General features: G+C 37.3%; 1 protein-coding gene across 1 annotated transcript; it reads right to left on the bottom strand.

Annotated features, from left to right (window-relative positions):
* Positions 1-10491: 10491 nt before the first annotated feature.
* On the bottom strand, positions 10492-22231 carry bfsp1 (beaded filament structural protein 1). The gene is made up of 8 exons (XM_015386639.1): positions 21766-22231; positions 20207-20267; positions 19884-19979; positions 15005-15097; positions 13708-13821; positions 12416-12636; positions 11665-11756; positions 10492-11473 (listed from the first exon to the last, which is right to left on the bottom strand). The coding sequence occupies exons 1-8, from the start codon at positions 22134-22136 to the stop codon at positions 10524-10526; spliced, it is 1998 nt and encodes a 665-aa protein (XP_015242125.1). The 5' UTR covers positions 22137-22231; the 3' UTR covers positions 10492-10523.
* Positions 22232-22956: the final 725 nt, after the last annotated feature.

Here is a 22956-nt window from a genome sequence, read left to right as displayed (position 1 = left end):
GAGTAATTTGAAGCATATCGCGTATTAACAAAAATGTTTTTGAAAATAAAGCATTTCTCTTTTTATTTGTTCAGTGTGCCAAACGATATAAATAAAATAATTTGATGAAAAAGGAAAAGAAATAAAAAAAAAGGGAAAAATCTGGAAAAAAAGTCAAATGAATATATGGTGCTTTGCAAAAGTTTGCCTGTCCTTTTTCACTGTTTGAACCTACAAGCCATTCAACTAATTATTTAAATTCAATGTGAAAGTAACACAAAGTAGCACAGAACTGTTAAGGGAAAGAAAAAATATAGCTTATTTTTTAACATTGCTCAGTTAAAAATGTATTGTGTCCCTCCCGAAAACATTCAGGTCCCATCTACTCCTAAATACCAGCGTTACCAATTGCTCTTAGAAGTCACCAAAGCAGTAAACTGTGTCCAACTGTGTATGTTTTAACCTTAGTATAAAGACAGTTCCGCAAAAGCCTAAGAACATATGTAAAGAAACAACATAACTGAGATAGAAGGCCACATCATATAGGCTAGTGATTAAGTTTATGAAAAGTTTAAACCTGGGTGAGATTATAAAACCAAAATCCAGGCTTTGAATGTTTCATAGAGCACATGACACTAAAACTATGAGATTTTTTAAAATTTGGCCCATGTGGGACTTGGCTGATGTTGCTGTTGTGGAGGCACAGCAAAGACATAGAAGGTTCTGTCAGATAACAATCTAAATTTTTTGCAAGCACATAAAAAAAATCATTGTGTGTGGCAGAAAACTAATACTGAACTTTGTCCTTAACAGCCAGGGAATGCTTTTCTTTGATAGGGACAGGATGCTAGCAGAGCTAATGTTAGGGTGAATGCAATTAATGACATCCTGGAACATAACCATGTTATGGTGTGTTAACACTAAATGCATTTTCAGAGATCAGAGGGATTGATTTGAATGTTATCACCATGCAGAGTAGTCTTCAGACGTGTGGCAATACAAAGCAATGCGACAGGTATGATTTTGCTGATTACTGCATAGCAGTGACACAACACCTGCAGAAGATGAACAACAATGGTCACTGTAGTTTTTAGTTTGAAAATCTGAACTATTGCATGCGGCGTGACAATTAATCAGGGCCTGGATAGGTCTGTGATGTAGGGTAAAGGGGAGACTAAGCTTTTTTTATTCACAATGGAAGACAAAAATGCCCTGCGAGGGACTGCCAACCTGGTATACCAGGTATACCAGGGTGTACCCTGCCTCTCGCCCTTAGACAGCTGGAGCTAGGCACCAGCACCCCTCGCGACCCCGCTTGGATAAGCATGACAGAAAACGGGTCGATGGATGGATTGAAGATTAAAATGTGTTGACATAGGATGACGTAAAAAACAAAAAAAAATAAAATAAACGTTTTAATTTAGCCTTTAAAGGACTGTCATCCTATTGTAGCTCCAGAGCTGGCCCCACTCATCTACCGTCTCTGCCCAGTATTTTGCTCTGATCTACTGCTGTCCTCTCCTAGCTCACCTCTGCCCTATTCAGGTCCACTCTTTGCCTTGGTTCTGTTGTGGATTTTTGCTTTGATTTCCTGCTGCTCCTGTCTAGGCTACAGAACAGTGCATCACCTTATCTCTATTGTCTGGGTGACCCTCCCCCAAGGTGGGATAGTTTTAAATCCTAAAGCAGTGAGACTGGTATCCATCCGTAGCTACTGGACTCCATTAACTGGTATCTAGAAGGTCTGCTGAATCCAGTGACATCTCTGCTGTTGTTTCTCTTTCCATAATGAATAAAAAGCACCATAACTCACTCAGTAAAATCCAAGTCCACCATGCTAAGTTTAAAGCAGACAAAAGCTCCATCTGTTTGATTCCGTAAAAATTCAAAAAATATCCACTGGACTCGGTTTTCAAGATTTGAAGACGTTTCGCCACCTCTGCAGGAAGCTTTCTCAATTCAAATGCCTGGATCCGCAGTGAGTTTGAGTCTTATATAGACAAAGCCTTGTATCGCTTGGAAACATGCAAATGGTAACGGATGAATGGGTCGTTTAGTTCCATCGTTAGCCTGTAATATCTGAACCTGTCTATGATTCTAGGGGTCGCTCTCTTTACAGCATCATCTGTTTGATGATGCTGTAAAGAGACAGGAGTGGACCTTGTCAATGGCATGTGAATTGCTGCCGATATGTCAGGCAAGCAAGAGGACTCAAATGTGTTGATTCTGTCGCTAGAATCCAATTCAGTGTGAACCCACCATTAAAGGGTGCTAAAGTCTTGAGACTGGGGCAGCAGGATACTGGCTCTGAAAAGTAAGATGTACAATGGAATATTTTTTGTCATAGTCCATATTTTAGCCTATTCAAAGCCCATATGTAAATCTTTTTAAAAATCTATAGTTTACAGCTGCTTAGGATACAATTTGACTGAACATAAGTGCCTTCGTAAAGAATAAGAGCTAACTCTTGCTCATACGGGGGAGTACTGTAGTCTTTCAGTTGGAAAGCAATGGGTTTGGTTCTGGTTTTCTCCTAGTCATGTCAGTGTGTATGAATACATGTGCACCTAAATGCAGCTTAACTTAAATGCGGTCAATATAAGCAGGAAAATACTATATAAGTTCAGTCCATTTAACAGTCAAGAATGGGAAAAACAAATCTGTCTCTAGATGTGCTGGGGAGGAGGAATATTTCAAAAGGCTTTCAAATGTAATTGCTTAGAAAGGTGGTATTGACCTAGATGTGCTGCATAAAAGTGCATGCTACACCTTTCAACTCTTCAATGAGGACATATTTGAAAACCATGCAACGTTTTCACTACTTCTCATCAGCGATTTGTACTACACTAAATCTCACTTTAAAGACATGTTTTTTTAAGGACATATTTAAGGATAATAACATTAAAACACAGTTTTAACAGTTAAAAGAAAAGCTGGTTTGAAAAGACAGAAACAAAGAAGAGCATATCTGTTTATTGGCTCCTCTTTGCCTTTTTTCAAACATTGTTTCTACATTTAAGTATTAAACGCATAGTGGTGGATGTTCTTTTTCCTGGCTGATCATCAAAATAAGTTCTCCTCCTAATTGTCAATCATTCTGGTGATATGATTAGTCGTCTGTCATCTGCAAAAATTAGAGACAAAATTAACTTGTCAACTAACCAGCCCCATCAGGCTTTTGGGTGCGCCTAGAACTTTTTTCTTGGGCCGTTCTACGTGCTCTTCCCCTGTTAGCTATCTTTTTTCTGTGCATGCGCATTTTCAGGTGTATATATGTGGTGAGCTACGGTTTCTGCCACATACTGAAGTTGCCTTTCTCACCTTGGTTCTTTGAAAATGGCCAAGGGTCGTATGTATGTTGCCCATAACTAATAACTGGCCGAGTATTTAACATCAATGTGTTGAAATTTTAGGCCAATGTTCTTCACAAAATTATTTTCTTTCAGCCATAATGAATAGTTTATACGGGTTAAAAGCCTGTTTAAGCCTCCTTGAAATGCCACCTTAACGTGGTGGAAGTGTTGTGTGCACAGATGATCTCAGAGGCTTATGTTTTCAGGGCTTAAATGCCCCAAGTAGGGGTGAGGGGTCAGACAAAGAGCAGTTCAAAAAGCCACCATGATAACGAAGAAATCAAGTCATGTGAGGTCATCTGGAACAGCGTAGCCCTCAGTCATGGAATTTCCGGGGAGGCTGGAGACTTAATCTGAAATGACCATGTTCTCTGCCTCCATTATCAATGTGGCTGCCCGTAGCTTTGGCTGCGGGGCCTGTCAAGACAGCAATCCCCGATCCTGCCGTTGCACACAAGCAGAAAGGGATGTTGTCAAGCTGAAGAAATAGTCTTATTGATCCTGGATGGCTTGTGGGACTCGTGGAGCAGCAAGCAGGTATCATGAGGCCAAGCGTGTCACTGCTTGGGCGGTTGCAGAGGTAAAAACTTGGACCCGTGAGGGGTTTGGAGATGACATGAAGAAGGGCTGGCCTCAAAGCAATTCCGCCAAATCATTTGACACACATCTGAAGGGCAAAGCAGTGCTTTTCTCACACGGTTTTCAGTTTTAGTGGGGAACTGCTAACCTTGAAAGAGGACATTGTTGGACAGTGAAAGGAATACTTTGTTGATTTCCTCAATCCGGCTGACACACCTTATATGATGGAAGAAGAGATGGTGGAGGCTTGGGGCTTCCAGACTGAAGTAATCGAGGTGGTCAAAAAACTTTACTGTTGCAAGGCTTTTGGGGTGGTTAAGATCCATCCTGAATACCTTAGATCTCTTTAAGTTGTCGAGCTGTTATGGCTGACATGCTTTCTCAATATCGCAGGGAGGTCAGGAACAGTGCCCCTGGATTGGCAGACCGTGGGGGTGGTTCCCTTGCATAAGAAGGGAAATGGGAGTGTGCGTTCCAAAACTCCTTGGGAAGACCTATGCCAGGGTGATAGGGAGGAGATTCCGGATGATGGACGGACCTCAGCTTCAGGAGGAGCAAAAGTTTTTGCCCAGGCAGTTGAACAGTGGTCTTGGGAGTCAGGGGCCTTTCTACTAAGGGCCATGCAGTCTCCATATAAGAGAAGCAGAACTTTGGTCTGCATTGCTGGCATTAAGTCAGACTTGTTCCTGGTACATGTTGGACTCTGACAGGGCTGCCCTCTGTCACCAGTCCTGTTAGTAACCTTAAAAAACAGGATTTTTAGGTGCAGCCAGCGGCCACAGCAGGTCTGGTTTGGGTCGACAGTATGAATGAGCTTATAGTCACAAATTGATGCCTGTTCATCCTCCTGCAGAATTTTTTAGAACCCAGCAGAATTCTAAATTTTATTATCCAGATCCTGAACTAGCAATGCAGCTCAAGAACATTACATTACTCAGTCTGTGATTTTTTTATTTATTTTTTTATTATTATTATTTGTATCATCCTTAGGTTTAAGATCTAATGGTAAAGTTTCCAGTGTTTCATATCTTTTTTCCTTTTTGCTTCAAAAAGCATATATATTTTTGTCAAATTAGTTATTTGGTTAGAACTGGGATATATCTTGGAATGCCATTTTTCTAAATGGTCCCTCTACTCTGTAGTCTGCCTCTCTACCCTGTTGTCAATCCTGGTTATGGCAGGAAGAGCATCTGGCAACTCTGGCAAGTCTATAGAGTGCCAACTCCTGAAGGAACAGAATTAGATCTTTATAAAAAGCATGTCCCAAAGGCCATTATGAGTCCCTAGAAATATTGTGTGCAACTAAAGCCCACCATTGAAAAATTGTATAAATTTGGTTTGCAATTGAAAAGAAAATTAGGCGAACTCCTACTGTGCCATTTTGGAACAATTTGGCATACCATCAGAAATTTTGAATTTATTCTTAAAATAAAAATTTGGAATCCTGATATGTATTTTGTTATAAAAACAATTTTATAACCAAAAATTATTTATTTTTTTCAGCACTCTTTCAGCACTCTTTCTTTACACATTGCAATTACAGACTGTATAAATAACGAAAAAAAATGCATGAGAACACATTGTGGTATCTAATCATTTGGCTGAAAATAAGCTTGGATATGTTCAAGAAACTGACTTTTATTTGGAAGAAAATATATTTTGATGAAAACCCACCATAATAGGACAGATTGTATTGGACAGATTGCCATTTGCTGATGTTTTGGATGAATTTGTTGAATGGTCAGATGTAAATAATCAGAGTTTTGTTGTTGCTATGTGTGTTGTTGAAACGAGGTCCATTGAAACACAAACTAGGTCATAAATTGCATTTTGTCTATCTGGGTGAGTGCTTTTTGGCACGGCGTGGGAGCTGTGTTCGGTGGATATTAGAGTGAAGTAATTTTGTAGTCTCAGATGAAGATCTGGANAAATGATAAATGTGTGTCAGTCTGAGAGTCCCCTTAAAAAGAGGTGCTAGGGCTAAGGGGGTTATCTAGTTACTTAGACACTATATGATCTACCACCTGACAGTAGCACTAGCACCTTCAGGTGATCTATTAGTGTAAAGTGTATACTGAAAAACTTTTAGAGTAAACAGTTACTAAATATTGTCTGCACTAAATAGTCCAAAGCAACTGGGGTCCGTGTTATGAAGCAGGTTTAACAAATTCAGATTTAAATTCGCAACTCTGATGCTACATTCAGACCGCACAAAGCAGGAGCAGCAAAAGCGCAAATGCTGCTTCAATTTCAACGCTTGTACAAGTTTAGTTCTGATGCGTGGCTAAAGCATCTTTGCTGCTCTGGCTACACAGTGGAAAAGTGGGTCTCATGCACGTTGGACGGAGCTACCCTATCCTTTCTTTGCCTGTAACAATGGCAGCTGTATTTTCTGTGATCAGTGGGTAAGAAGTAGTTTTAATATGTTTTTAAGTGAGAAAGTCCATCGGTTTTCTGCTACTGTCTGCAGCGGCTGAAAGGCGTTTTTCATGTACATAATCCAAAATGCAGGCACCATTACAATAAAAGCAAACATATTTTGCCAGCAGGTTTCCACATTTTAAGTTAATTTAGGCGTTAATAAACACTTTCAGAGGAGTGATCATAGCTCTCTGCATCAGCAGTGCTGTGAATGTCTCTCTGCAAGCTCCCAGGTCATCTTCTCTGATTGGTTGATGTGGAGCGTCGAGCAGCAAAAGTTCAATTTTTCCAACTCTAGCAGCTGCTACTTTTGAAGCGCATCACGTGTGTCAGATGCTCGCTGCAGGACCTTTTGCTTTGCCTCGATGCTAGTCAAATGTTGACTTTGCATGTAAACTTGCTGCTTCTGCTGCCTAAGCTACTTGCAGTCTGAAAGTAGCATGAATTGATCAAGCCAAAAGTCGGGAACTCTGAGTTTTTGGTTTCACAACGGCTGCTGTCAATTAGTTAAATCAATTTTAACTAGGTCCACACAGACTTAAACGTGTGCGCAACAAGTATGAAAAGCCATTATCAGCGGAGTACCGATTTGTCGATTCACCATGGAACAGGAAGAGGGTATTTCACCCCACTGGAAGTAGAGATTTTAATTTAGAAATGCACAAAAAATAAATAAATAAATAAATAAAACGGGAGAATGTGTTGAAAAGACAGAGAAACAGTGCTACAGTTACAAAGGAGAGGAAGGTGGCAAAGGAGAAGATTGTTGCTCAAGTTAATCCTTAAGTTTACATGAAGTGGGCTATTGCAGGCCATTTTTACATTATTAAAAGCACTCCTCTCTGTTGCTCCATTTGTAGATCACTTAAGTAAGATTCTTCCTGATCAAAATCCCACTCCTAGAACCTAACTGTAATGATATATTTTCTAAATTACATTTTGTAGCAGAAATGGAATTTTAGAACGTAAAAAAAAAAAAAATCAAAATTACACTAGTAAGAATTAAGTTTTTTATATTTAGAAATGTTTACACATTTTAAGTGGCCATTCTGCTTGACTGAAAATGTATTTATGATTTCTGAAAAAACCCTTTTCATAGTTCAAATAATACAAATGCTGACCAGCAATATTAGGACAATGGATATCTGAAATTAATTTCTAGACATGAAGAATGTTTATTCTATATGTGGAGAATGTCATTTGTTTGAAATGGTCATTTAGACAAAGAAAATTTTTTTTTTTTTTTCAGAAATGAGGAACATATATTGAGTAAACCTAGTACATATCAAAAGGGCTTGCCATAGTTGTTGTTGCCGTGAAAATATTACAAGATTATTTCTTGAATGTTATATGAATCCATGTATCTATTTAGGTGAAATCCTCTGGCAGCAGATGATGATGAAGGATGAAAACGTTCTAATATATAGAACCTGTGGATCATCCCATGCGTCCCTCCTCATGTTGCTTCAGTCTTCTTTTACACAGTAAATAAGTGATAACACCCGAAGCGACGTTTAGCATGTTATCATCCCAATAAATGGCCGTTATAAGCAGCTATCAGTACCATAGAATGGCTTCAGATTGTGCCAGTTGGCTTATTAGGTTGTTATCATCGAAGGAATCCTAATCCTAACCTTAAAATAATTCCTTTTCCCTGGCAGAATTAATGAATCTATGTACGTGTAATCTGAAATAATATAAATAGTTCTTCATGTACTGTAAATATAACAAAATATAAATAAAATGATCTGCATCTCGCTCATATTAAACAAACAAAAAAGAAGTAATCTCATGCCCAGTTAAGTGATCATTCTTTAATAAGATCCTCATCAAACGGACACGCAATGTTTGTTTTTAAAACCTAATGTGTCTAACAGACCTAGTGAATGATTTATATATATTTTATGCACAAAACTAAGACAAAATTTGACTAAATCAGGAAATAAAACAGTGTGATTGGTTCTAAGGAGAGCTGAGACAGAAGACACTCTGAGTTCACTGAAGAAAACCTGCTACTGACCAGGTTAGCTCTGGGGAGAATGTGACTACAGTGATTGAAACAGAAGTTGAGGAAACTCTCTTTGACAACCGGAAAAGTCAGTTTTCTTGTTTTTAGGTTTGGACAACTTAAAGTTTTCAGTAAACCTATTTCATGAAGCGGACCCCTGTTCTATGAAAGCTATGGAACATCCAGCAAATTCCCATAATCCATTAGATAATTAAAAACTCAATACATAAAGCTACCAAAAAAAAGTTTTGAAAAAAAAAAAGTTGAAAATACACTTTAAAATGTTTGTTTACATGATCTTTTTCTTATAGTCAGTTAGCATGGATTAACTCTTTAATTGTCAATACACTTAGATTTAAACAATAACAAACCCCACATCAACAACCAAAATAATTAAAATATTATAATATTCCATCACAAAATAGTCTGATGCTTGTGATTTTGTGTTTATCTGCGTCTCTGTTTCTTTCTTTAGATGGCAGGTGTTTACTGTCCACTTTATGCCACTGTCAACACTTGCAGACAGCCAGATATTTATAATTTTCCACATACTCATCGCCACTGATGCTTTTCCAACAGGGATTTGCTCCTTTAGACTCCAATCTGTTTTATCACAAGTGATTCTTTCAGAGGATGTGAGGAAGTATTGGTTGTAACACAGGTGACACAGAGCAGTGCAGTTGTGCATGTCTGGCAAACTGTTACAGCAACAGATGCAGGTCCTGCTTAGATTCATCTTGGAAATTTTAACCAACTTCTGTAGTTGTGATTTATTTATTTTTGTTTTAATTTTATGTTGATGTGTGTGTGTGTGTGTGTGTGTGTGTGTGTGTGTGTGTGTGTGTGTGTGTGTGTATGGGTGTGGTAATGTGTGTGTGTGTGTATGTGTGTGTGACAGTGTCTTGAAAAAGCAGGATCAATTGTATCTATTATTGGTGCAATACAGGATGCAACATTTACCTGCCAAAATAGGATGATTATTTTATAGGCAAGTAGAAAGCCTACCTTAGACCCACTGTGAATAATTGAGTCCCCCTGTCAGCCAGACATTAGCTTTTTTGTATTAAACAAAGCAGAGCTAATCTATTATGATGTGCCCGCTGAAAGTGACAAAGCTCTCCATGTGAGGAGAGCAGCTGTCTAGTGTAACCTGCTTTCCTTTCCTTAGGTATAGTCACATGATATTATGAATCAATTATCTTAACAGATTTTGGAGAAAAGTGGTTAAATGGAATGCCCAAAGTCAGTCATTCAGAGGTTTCTCTGCTCCAGCACAGCTGATTTTTGTTAATGGATAAATAACAGGCTTTTGCTGAGCTGCCATCATCAGAATCAGCTGTGTTGAAGCAGAGAAACCTATAAAACCTGCAGGGCAGTGGCTCTCGAGGACCGACTTTGGGCATCCCTGGGCTAGGGTTTCTTCTAACTCTACACTTCTGTACATTATTAATGCTAATTTGACAAATGTAAAACAAAACCTTAATCCAGTTACTAATTAGTAAGCCCAGGTGAGGCCCTTTAGAATTACTTACTAAAAAACAAAAATAAGGCTTATTCTTCATAAGAAAGGAAAAGGAGAAAATTTGCATTGCCCATTGTTTGACATCTTTTACCTTCTAACCTGTGATTTTACTTTTGTTCAAAGGAGTGTTTTCTGGAATTGTTTCATTTATCTTGAAAGGAGAAGAGCAAAACTTGTGTTTAGGTTTAATTATTTTATTATATATATCAATATATACCAAAACAAATAATGCACAGCAAAATGATGCTGAGGGCAGTAAGTGGAATCCAATTAAACAATTGACCTAAAATGGAAAAAACTGGAGTTACAAGAAAAAATGTAAGGGTGGCACAACTTTTTTACTTTTTTTTTGTTTTAATCATTCACTTTTTTCTTTTTAGGTGGCAAAGAGCTGTTATTCTAGTCCAAAGTTTTCAGACAATAAATGATGTATCTAATGGGTGCAAGTCAAGCACAGGTTAAGAGCATTCAGAACCCAGGAGCAGAGACTTCAAGAAAATGGATGCATGCAAGTGGGATATCAGGACTTTAGTATTCATGCAGAATAGGTCTCCTAAAGAGACTGCTAAATTGTATTACATTTAGTTTATCTGATTAACTTTTATAAACTTTCATTTAAGGACCTTGATCATTTGTATTAGAAAGAAATTGATGGATTGTTTCAGTGTTTCTTCTTGCTAGACTTTTCAATCATGGTCTCCACCACCATGGATGTTTCCTCATAACCTCTGACTTTGCGATCATTCGAGAACTTTTCCACAGACTCCAATACCTCCACCTTTTCATAGCTCATGGTGTCTGGGGTGTAGCTTCCAGAACTGGTGGTGCTGGAACCTGAACTAGAAGTGCTAGTACCACGAGGTGCAGGCTTTGGAGTTGGACCTTTGTTATCTCCATTTTTTTTGGACCTGTTGTTCCCAGGGGTGGGATCTTGGGGGTTTGGGTCAGATGGTGGAGACAATGGGTTTGGGTCTTTTGAGGAGGGCTCTCCGTTATTGAATTTACCCTTTCCTCCTCCATCTTTAGCTTTTCCACTGATGTTATCTTCTCCATGATTAGGGGGCAGGGTGGGACTAGGAGGCCTGGGGTCTACCATGGGCAGAGAGGGTGGAGGAGAGGGTGTTCTGCGTCCGTGAGGCTCATAAGGATACATCATTCCATCTCTGATAGTGACAAAGATGCGGCCAGCTGAAGGAGTGGAGGTATAGAAGCAAGGATCCAAGTAGCTGCCATCGCCAGTAACAAGGACATAGCGACCTTTGGTGTAGAAATCAGCGATTGGCTCAGGCCTCTTGTACTTTCTCATTCTGTCTCTGACAATATTGCAAAGAGTGTCAAAGGCTTTGCTTATCTGAGCTCCATCTGGGACATCCTGTGGAGACACTCCAGTGAACACAAGCCTCTTCTCTTCTTCTTTTACCTTATCCTCATGCACTTCCCCAAATGAGACCTCCTTAGATTCTTCATCTTCACCCTCTCCAACATTTCTCTCCTCCTGCCCACTTTCTATGACATCTTTTGGGGTCAGCTCTTTCTTCTTCAAAACCTTTTTAGCCAGAACCTTCTGTCTGGGCTTCATGTTTGTAATATCTTGGATAGCCTGGGTGATATCTAAGCACAAATGAAAACAAGTCAAGTGGATGGACCTCATTGACTGATAATCATTCAAAGAAGCTCCCTTTGTATGCCTAATTTTGTATAGTATTTTCTAGTCTATATCATGGCAGCCGACCATACATTTCAGAATGACCTTAATAAACAACAACAAAAAAACATCTGTGATATGTTGATAATGTCCTTACCTCTCCCCCTGCTGGATGCGCTGGGTGTGTGAGTGTAGCGATAATTAGTGGTAAACAGGGTAATGGGAGTGCCAATTATGGCAGAATTCAACCTGCAGGTTGGAAAAAGAAAAGAAGACAAGGCACCAATGGCCACATTGGCAGCATTAGCCAGACAACAGCAATTTAATCAAAGGTTTTCCCATTCTGAGAAATCAATATCTGACATTTCTTAAAATAAAAAAGAGCAAAGAGCTCAAAAAAAAAGAAAGAAAATATAAAAATAAATAATAAAAAATGCAATGTGGAATAGAAAAATATCTCTTATGTCACAGCGCCATCTGCTGGTGGATACATCATCATTCAGTAATACATATAATTACCTTGAACAGTATGTGATTTTTTGTCTAATTATGTTCGTTGTTTTAATTTGATTGCAGCAACTTGACATGAATTTTGCACTGGATGATTTGTGAGCAAAAATCTCAAGTTTAAAGTCAACAACATCTACTTGTATCAATCAGTGTTCAAATAAGTGCTGAATAACCAAATCACATTTGAGTTAAGGGTTTTTAACTGATGACCAGACATTTTCTGGTATACATAAATTTGATTATTAAGGTTTTGAAGTTGTAAAGTGATCTCGGATCAATACAATACTACCACTTAAAATTCAACTGAAGAAATCTGTGATGAGGCAACTGCTTTTATTCATTTATTTGTTTAGGAATTTTTATTTTTGTGTTCTTGAAGTCAAAAGAAACTGGCCTACCTGTTATCCTCATTCTCAATGATCCTCTTGTATCGCTCCAGCTCATTCTCTAGAGAAGTCTGATACATGGCTAGGTGACGACATTCACTAGTGTACTTTTCCAGTGATTTCTCTGCTTCCTCAATCTCCTTCCGCAGGGATTCAATTTTCTCATTGTATCCCTGGATCTCATCATCATAATTCTCCTGCGTGCTTTTTATGGTTTGCTCCAGCATTGCAGTCTGAGAAGATAAAGCATTCATAGATAATGTATTCACATAAATTAACAACATTATTAAGATTAACAGTTCAAAACTTCTTAGTTCTGTCATAATAATTATTTTACGCATATAAGTAGTAAACTAATGATTAATACAATAACAACAGTTCAGATAAGTACTAATTTAAAGAAAGGATAAATATGTGACACCTGCAGGGATGCTTACATATGTTTGATAAATATCTATTTTAAAAATATCTTAAACATCAAATTAGAAAAATGTGAAGTATGGGATCATTTACAAAAGTCACATTAATGCGATCTGGAGTGATCCTTGCGGACACTGAGTAATTTTTAAAAATATAAAAACTAAGGCTAAGTCCACACAGCAAGTTTTGCTTAAATCAAACCTTTTTGGGAAGGTCTTTCATGCTACTAATTAAATGTGACCACTTTCAGATCACTCTTGAACAGTTTAGGACATCAAAGCAGCCTACAGATGTTTTATAAAACTGTAAGATGTATTGGAATTGGGCTTCTCTGACTGCCGTGATATAGTCAGAAATAAGTTGAACACTGGCAAAAAGATCAGATCTGGGTTTGCCAGCAGAGTGAACATTGCCTTGAATAAGATCAGGGCCCATTTAAGATGTTAAACCTTTCCACTACATTTCCAACAAATACGTTATGGAATTTTGAGCTTCAACTGCCCAAATAAACAAGAAAGCATCCGTTAAAATATTTTAATTAGCCTGAAATACATTGAGAAACATTAGCAAAAAGTTAAACACTTATTTGATACATTAATCTGTTGTTTTAAGATTTAGCAACATTTCTTTTATGTTTTTTGAGAAAAAAAAAGTCAATTGGAATCAGGTTTTTGAAAATGAAAGCTGTGGTACCTATTTTCCTTCTGGCCTTTTGTCTGCAAAATATACATTTTAGTTCTGGTGTTTGGCTTACAATCAGTGAGAGAATCAAATTAATTAAATATAAAATAAAAAAAAAGAGCCCAACTATACGACAGGAGGCTTTCTCACTCATTGAGCACCTGTGGTTACAGTAAAATATCCTATTGCCTTGGTTGTATTACCTCACTCTGTAGGCGTTGCTTTTGAACTTGCAGCTGACAGAGGGCGCTCTTGTACTCCTCCAGTTGAGTCTGCAGCCCTGGTAACTTCCTTTGGGCAAGAAGCTTCTCCTGCTCCTTTACACATTTAACACAAATCAATAACGGCTAAACATTAAAGGCTGGATATTCCAGAGACAAAATGCAAACCCCTTCCTGATACGAGCTAATCACTGTTTTAAGATCACATTAGAGAAGTAATTACTATAGAGCAATTTACTGCAACAGAATAAGAAATCTGTGAAATGCAAAAACAGATAGGTGACAAATTCTAATATTTTTTGGTGACCCCTTTCCTCAGAAGAAAAAATTAAAAAAGAGAAAGTGAATATGGCAGAGACCACTAGACCTACAGTTGGTCTGGATGGACTAACTCTAGCCAGAGAGAATTGAAATGACCTGATTTCAAGGAAATTTTATATTTTCAAACATTTCCAACAAAAGGTTGCTGGTTGTCGTCTTTTTACTCTAGTTTAAAACAAATGAATTAATTTGCATGTACAGAGCTTTTTCCAACTTCTATGTTAATATGTGCCACAACATTATTCTCTTGGTGGTCTGAGAAATAAGATAACTTTCATATTACCAAATGATGATGAAATATATATATATATATATACCGGTATATATTTTTATATTGGTCATCATTACAGGAGAGGGACTTTACAAATGTCATAAACACATTGGAGTTTTTAAGGTGGCTGTATCAATCTTGAATACAGAAGTGCAGTAAACTAGAAAAGAAAAATGTAACTCTCATCCCATTGCGAATGGAGACTTAACCAATTAAACAATGTCTGCATGAGAAAGCAGTGCTGCCTCTAAGAAACATTTAAACAAATAAATCTCTAATATGTGATATTCAAATAGCAGCCACTGTGGTACCATTACTAGAAAATTAGAATGCACTGTCATTCTCTGCAGCCTTTACCTAATTATGTGTCCTGACACTTTTAAAATTACTCATCTTTACAGGTGTCTTGATGCTTACAATGCATGTTCTTCCTCACAGAGCATGGAGAAACACTCACACTACTGCAGTACTCACAGACAAATGGATGGACAGGAAACCAATTTAACTGAGGAGCTAGTAACCTCATCAGCTGCTTACACGTGGCAGGGCTGACACACATGCAACCATCCTCCTACCCAAGCAAGAGCACACACACACACACACACACACACACACACACACACACACACACACACACACACACACGCACACACACAAACACATATGATGACAACATAGTGACCTTACCTCAGAGATGCCAGCTGACACATTAGGAACAAGAGGAAGTGTCTGATTTATTTGTTGCAAAATGTTTACATAGGTTTGGATCTCTGCAAGGTTCTGTGTGAATGAAGATGTGGACAAAAAAGGGACAATGAAGTCATTCAACTCAATAAGAATTAGTCAAATAATCTTATAATTTTCTTTAGGCTGATTGTGCATCTACTTAGACCTTATTGAGGATTTGAAAACTTGAATTTCATTATGCCAAAAGCCTTTTTTTTTTTAGCTCAGCCATACAACCCAGTAGTTCTGCTGAAAAAAAAAAGGATTTTCTAAATATAATCATTCATACCATTGCGACCTTAGAGTGAGAAAAAGATTGGCTTGTATAACTTCTATCTTGAGGAGTACTTTAAAACTCAGCAGCCTGAGTGCTATATTCCCATAAAAAAGGACTCCACCAATTCGTTTCCACATTACCCAGAAGCAGCAGTGCCCTTTTATATGCTATGTGAACCCTGTAGTCATGGATTAATTAATTATCAAACAGCTACAATGGACAGAAAAACAGAGAAATTGTGAAAACAGGGATGTCTTTTGAAGACACAAATGATGCATGTAATATTCTAGACATTTTCTAAGGGCTCAGCATTTTTTTGCCTTTGTTTTGGAGCTTCCAGCTTTTACTGCGACACAAAGGAGCATTTTCTTTTTCTTCTTTTTTTTTTTTTTTTTTTTTTTCTCAGTACATGTCCCTCTGTGAGTGCCTGTGATGGCTATTGCTTTTTTTTTTTTTTTCATTTTATTCACTACAGGATTCTCACCAACCTTCTTCACAAAAAGCAAACGGGTGCAAACGCTGAAGCAGATCTTTCCCTAGCACCTGTTTTGGCTCTCAAAAGGCAATACTTATTTAGTCAGTATACTGAAGTAACTGTGTTATTTTATGTATCATATACAGATACAAAGTGGTATGTGCATTTTTTTGAATATTACTGTTTGTTGAAATGTAAGTTACTGGACAAAGAGTTAACCTATGTGTTTCTGCTGAGGTTAAAAGTGTAAACAACACATAAATTGGAATAATGAAAATTAACTGGATAAAGTGTTGATATTCCTTTGTTTTTTGCATGAAGTATTACCCCGTTTACACTACCCTTAAAAAACTGAGCTGAGACCGGTCCGAGCTCAGTAACTGAGATAACTGTGTGCCTGATTTAGATTCACCTCTATTTAAGAGGTGTTAAATCTCATATTAAAAGCACTGTCTTTGTATAAACCTGTAAAATTGTAATTGCATTGTAGTCAGTAAAAATGCATTTTCACATGCTCCCATTTTATATTATCTGTAAAACAACCTGCTCAAATAAAGCTACATTATAATGGCTCCTCTTCACAATTTTACAACTGTGGGGCAGTAAAGGGATTTTCTATTCTATTCTATTGTATTCTATTCTATTGGGTGATGAATTCTTTAAGATAGAGAAAGTTAAAGTGAAGCTTTTTTGCTAGCTAATGAGATGGAGGGAAGTGTAGTTTTGAAGTTACGTTAGCAGTGAACAAAATTTATTGTTTACATTTGTCTTGTCCCCTAAGATGTGGAACCACAGACGGTTTGACCATAAAAATCTAAATATGAAATATAAAATCCTGCATACCTGACCACCAATTAAGAAAGAAGGATTAGTAGCATTGGTATGATTTAAAAAATGAAAAAAATGTCATCCCTGAGGAAATAATACGTTAAATAATCATTCTTGGGAGAGCCTTCTAAATGGATGGTTCATGTTTTTCCCAGAGGAATGTTAATGTATAACTTGATGTTATATTATTAGAACTTTCCACCACCATATCCTTGCCTTCTGGGTACAGCAGTGAATTCTATGCTGCTCTGCCATGCAATATGGCTAAATTGGAACATATTTAGGGGTTAACTTGATAATTTTATTGAGTGTTTAAAAAAAGAACCACAGAGAGTAGATGCTACATTCCTGTCACTATTAAATAATTCCAGACCAGATTCTATGGTAGATAGATTTATGTTTCTCTTCATGCATGCCTGATGCCTTTGCTCTAGCATTACTTATACCAGTCAGGCACTTCTTAAAAATGGACTGCAGTGCCCTCTTCTTGATGGTCTCAACACTACAACCCTATAAGAAATTATTTCTTAAGCAGACATGATCAAATTGGATGGAACCAATTTGAATCTAATAAACCATTAATTACTATTTAATCTTAAATTGATTATTTGTTTACATCCCTTTTGTTAATGTTAGGAATATTACCACAAAACAATAAGGTCGTAGGCTTCAATACCAACCTGGGGCCCAGGATATTAGAAAGTCTTGCAATGTGACAACAGGATATTTTTTGATTAAAACATCATTCACATCAAAGTGCCTTTCATTATAATGAAAATGAAAGTTTATACCTTTTGGACTATATACATATATCCAATTATTATTGCAAATCCTACAGTACTTTTTGATATAAATATTGCACATGGATTATTTAATGTAGGATATATTGTACAGTCTTTCTGGGGTCCTTTTGCAATTTGTATTGTCCCGACATGCATGGGTGGGTTCTTGCTTGTACATAGCCCCAATGACGCTGAAAGGATGAGCAGTTACAGAAGAGGCATGGATGCTTCCCTAATCAGAGGCCATTTAAAGTTAATCCCAAAAGACTACCAGCAATCATTATTTTCTTTTAAATGTTCTATTTGATTTTCCCGCAGTCTTCTTGTCTGGAATTTCTCTTTGAGAAAACAATTGTTGATATCTTAACATGGTAGCCTGGGAATCACTCAAAATATCATGGGTTATAGAAAAAAACTGGATACCAAGCCAGAAAAGAGTTTGTTGACTGACTTAGCAGTTGACGTCTTGGGTGCTTGAACTGTATTCAAAACCCAGGAAACAAAATCACTTCACAACTTTTTTTCCGCCTCACTGACGCATACCTAGAATATGTGGGAATAAGTCCTTTTTTTGGCATTGTTCCCAGCTTCATCTCTGTGCTCCATGTGCTACTTGCTATGCTACAGAATGATGAGAACTAAATGTGACAAACAGTTTGGGGGCAGATAGGGGTGTTTTTTTTTTAACAGATTATTTCCTTTTATTATTTAAATCATTTACGCAATTTTATTACACACAATGTCATAGCAACTTTATTCCAAGAAGTTAAAACCTTCAGTAATTTTAAGGCAATTTGCAATGAGTTTTTATTTTATTTTATTTATAACCATGGTACGTTATCTGCTATAACACAATCCTGGGATCATCTAGAGCTTAGGTGTAGACAAAGTAAAAAAAAAAAGAAAAAAAATATTAGATACTTTAAAAGATTAAATGCTTTTTTGTTTGGGATGCAGCCAAGATGCTTCCCCCAGGATGTGCACAATGCATTTCCCAAGAGGAGGAAGACAGTTCCTCTTGCCTATTTAAGAAATGAGACTAAGACTGGCCAAAGAAACAATAGTATGAGCACCATTTGCTTTATTGCCTACAATTAAGTTTTAACATTTTTTTTTAAATCTATTTTGAAAAGGTAAGTTAATATTTAATCTCCAGGGCAGGACTCTTATCTTTCTCTGAAAGACTGCTACAGATAGCGCCAGCAACCGATTTAAGGGGTTAAGAAAAGCGATTCATTTTTAGGTTCACATCCCTTTAAATGTGTTTCTGTGACTTTAAGTATAAAATTACAAAGGGAGTTTTGTGATACATCAAGTAATGTTTAACATATGAAATAAGCCTGTCTCTTAAAGGTGTAGTGGAGAATTTTGTTTTTCTGGGTGGATCATCCAAATAAATAGGCCTCCTAATTGTCAATCATTCTGGTGATGTTTACATTTGCCCGTCCTACATGCTTGTCCCCAGTCTTTTTCTGTGCATGCGCACTTTCAGCCGTATATGTGTGGTGAACTACAGTTTCAGGCATTGAAGCTCGCCTCACTGCGGTTCTTTGAAAATGGCCTAGAATCGTGAGAGAAAAAATGTCTACACAGTGTATGAGAAGAAAAGAAAGGCCTCAGAGGAGGCGGATATATCTGGGAATGCTTTGCGCTGAGAGCTCTCCTCGCAAAGCATTATGGGATTTGCTGTCACAGGTGCCCACTGTCGCCATACAATGTTGCCACCCTAAATTATAACAAAAAGCAACGCACGGTGGAGGCAGAGTTATGTGACCAACGGGGAATAAAAAGCAGTGAATCTGTCCGAACGGTCAGTTAATTGAGTTTACTATAAAGTCCACTATATAGTCCCTGCTCTGAATAGTGATTGAGAGATTAAGGGGTTAGGGCGGCTGTTGTTGCACATTAAGCTTGTATGAGCTATGGGAACAGTAACTGTTAAACAGAGAAGTAACCAGGCGAAATGGGCCTGTGCATGCTCTTGCACACGCTTAATAATCGTTTCCTCTCGGAAGCTGGTATTGGGTTTTGAATGTGTATTTTTTTTTTAAGTGGAGTGGGCGGGTCTTTTAAAAAATTCATGGAAAATCCTCCTCTACACCTTTGATATAATTTAAATTACCACATTCTAGTGTATCACAGCAGATTAGGTTATTTTGGATCTCTTATTTTCTATACCTTATGATGGTGTGAGCTAAGGGTCCTAAAAGGTTATTGTTCTATTAAAAACACATGTGTATAGAGCATATCTCTGCTCCCAATTGGTCAAATCTTATTAGCTCAATTTTTTTGAAAATAGGTCACACTGCACTCCTATGGAGGCACCTCAAGCATTCAGCGTGCTGTAATTAGTAATTTTTCATCAGCAGTAAATGTGGACCGCACAGCATGATCAAATTATGCTACTTTAAGCTCATTGTGTGAAGTTCGAATCGCATTTGCATGAATTCACAGCTGAGGGTTAACAGGAAGACTGACCTTCTTATGTCTATCTCTAGTGGAATTGATGTCATCCTGAAGGAACTGAGACTGGATTTGATATTCCAGATTCTTTAGCAGAGCACTGTCAGCCTCCTGCGGGGACATGGGAGAACAGAAGGAAAGAGAGAAGAAACAAGATGAGAAAAAAAGAACATGAATCGACCATGGTGGAATAAGCAGGAGAAGATGGATGGATGGAGGAATCTATATTCATACTGTGCCACAACATTCTTCTATTAACAGTCTTATTTTAAACTTTGCGCTAGCAAAAAATTTCATTTGTTTTAATATTTTCTATACAATTTGATAGGATGTATTACCTTGTTTAACTGTTCCAAAGTGTCACGCAGACGCTCTTGGTATTCACATTCACTTTTGTATCTAAAAAAAAAAAAAATAGGAATATTCATCTAAATTCTATTTAATTTATAAAACAGTTAAATTAAGACTGCTCAAATAAAATTCCTTTAAAGATAAAAGGTGATGGTTTATTACCATTTTAATATCTCTTTTTTTTCTTTGTTTCCTGTTTTACCAATATAGCTCTGGGAATAGATATCCTGGAGCTAGAATATAGCCCAACAGATTTTACTTTCACAAACACACTATTATGGTTGTTCCGCTTGGTACTTATGTATGAAACTTTATTGAAAATGAATTAGGGGAATAACATTAACTTTTTTAGAGAAAAACTTGGAAAGACTGTGAAGGTACTGTACTGCTTTGATGTTTTTCTCTTAACATCAGTTTAAAACTAAGAGAACAGCATTATATTCTCTAGGTTAAATGTGGCTCTTGACAAATTAATGTGTTTTTTTAAGCATCTTTATGAAAGAATATATAAAAAAAACATATTTACAGCATGTTAATTCCCCTGATTATTTATTCTCCATATATAGAGTAACACACGGTCCAGTACGGTATTTTAATGTTTATTTTCTTAATCCTGTCACTTTTATTTTTATACAGTTTTCTAAAGTCCACTTTGTGTAACCACTTCTGCTATAAGCTATTGCTGCTGCCGTAACACCACAATTTCCTCATTGTGGGAAAATAAAGGAATTTTCTATTCTATTCTATTCTATTCTATTCTATTCTATTCTATTCTATTCTATTCTGTTCCATGTCAACCCAGTATTGCACTTTTTAATAACCACTTAAGCCCAATAAAGGTTTTATTACCCTGACAGACTCCGGACAAAGAATTTGTTTCTGATAGGAAATGACCCAAGCCTCTGTCAAGATGTTAAAGCAAAATAGAAATATAATTTTTAAATTTTCTTCATCAACTAATGCCAAGTAACAATTTTAGATAATCTTTAATTGGTGGGTCTGAACAGATTGAGCTTACAAATTGAACAGAATAACTTATTTATTTATGACAACATTCTTTTTCTGGTCATATAATCTGAGCTGCAGAGGATAATACAGTGTCTATTGTTAAGAGTGCTTTATTTGAGATTGAGTTTTAGAAGTTTATATTTAGTTTTTTTTTTTTTTTTTTTTTTTTTCTTCTTGGAAAAGGTTAGTGTCTTTTATTTATTTACCTAACCAAATTAAAAATAGCATTTTCTCCTGAACAGAAAAAAAAAGCTATTTTAAATCTTGATAAAATTATCTGCCTGATGGTGATTATCTTTTTCCTGGTAATGATTATGATTCAACAGAAAATATTGGAGAATTTTTAAAAAGTTACTGCGAATAATGGCATAATCAGCATATAAGCTTCTAGATGGTAAGGAGCTTTAGAGCCCTAAAAAATAAAAATATGTATGTATATTTACACAGTACACACATTCCCCACTAAATATGATATAATTTGCTTAATTATGCTCCACCCTTGACCGATACATAAATCGACATCTGTCCGCTTCCTTACTTGTTTGTAAAGTCATCCAGCATGCGGCAAGCCTCCCTCAGCTCCCGCTCCAGTTTGGCATGGTCAGAGCTCAGCTCTCTGATTCTCTGAGTGTTGATTTTAATCTGCTCTGTGAAGGTCTCCTCCAGTCCACTGGTCTCCTCCATCCGCTGCAGTGTCTCTAGCTGCTTGCGGAACACAGCGTTACGCTGCTCAAGCACTCGGGCCCTGTTAATGTACCGGGCAAAGCGGCTATTGAGCTCCTGAAGGCTCTCCCAGCCCTGGATGGCTGAGATACCTGCAGGGGTTTCAGAGTCCTCTGTTTCATCAAAGACATCTGAGCGCTCATATTTCTCCTTGCGGACCTCGTGCAGGTAACTGCTCTTGAACATATTGGCCTGATTCCTCTGGGCTGATGGTATCCCTGAAGTGCTTGACCCCCCTTCAGCACCTTTAATGTAAGAAAACTTGGATGCTCACCCTTAGCAGTCTCATACTAGACTGAACGGTGCAAAGCAATGACTGGCATCAAAATAGCCCCTCAGCCTAGGCCCCTGTTCAGGGTCTCTCTGCCTATTATGTCAGCCCAGGGCCTTCCAGACCAATTGTTGCCTTTCTGGCACAGATTTGAAAAGCATTACTGTTGATGACAAAGCAGAAACATGAAAACAAACAATTGGCTTTCCAGTGAAAGAACTAGGTCATCCCTTCACCATTATTTTAGTTTTAGTCAGCTGTATCCCTATTTGGAATTCTGGATGTTAGCCCAGTGCAACATAACACAGAGGGGAAATTGCATGCAAGACAATGTTTCTGTCACAAACAGTTCCAGGCACAAGGTCTAGTAAAGGAATGTCTTGTTGGAATTGCCCTATGTGTTATTTTTTTATTAAAACTAAATAACACATCAGTCCCAGTCTGAAACATGATTAATGCGCAACCTTAGCATTGACCGTCTTTTTCCCAACAAACATATTTCTCTATCTCGGGTTCAAGATTTTGCAATTAGACATTTAAACTTTACCAAAAGAATATGCAAAAACTCAGAAAAGAAGATTGACACAGAGAGCCTTGTTTGGTCTGTTGTTTCTTTCACAGGTCTTTAGGAACCTTTGAAGGTTCACTCACTATAAGGAAGATTTAATAAGATACTGTCAGGCAACCAGATGAAACATTCCTTAGCACAGCTATGCCTCTACTATTATGAAGACT

Source organism: Cyprinodon variegatus, unplaced genomic scaffold (assembly GCF_000732505.1).
Source record: "Cyprinodon variegatus isolate N-32 unplaced genomic scaffold, C_variegatus-1.0 Scaffold1, whole genome shotgun sequence".
NCBI classification, from domain to species: Eukaryota; Metazoa; Chordata; class Actinopteri; order Cyprinodontiformes; family Cyprinodontidae; genus Cyprinodon; species Cyprinodon variegatus.
This window is presented reverse-complemented; position numbering and strand designations above follow the sequence as displayed.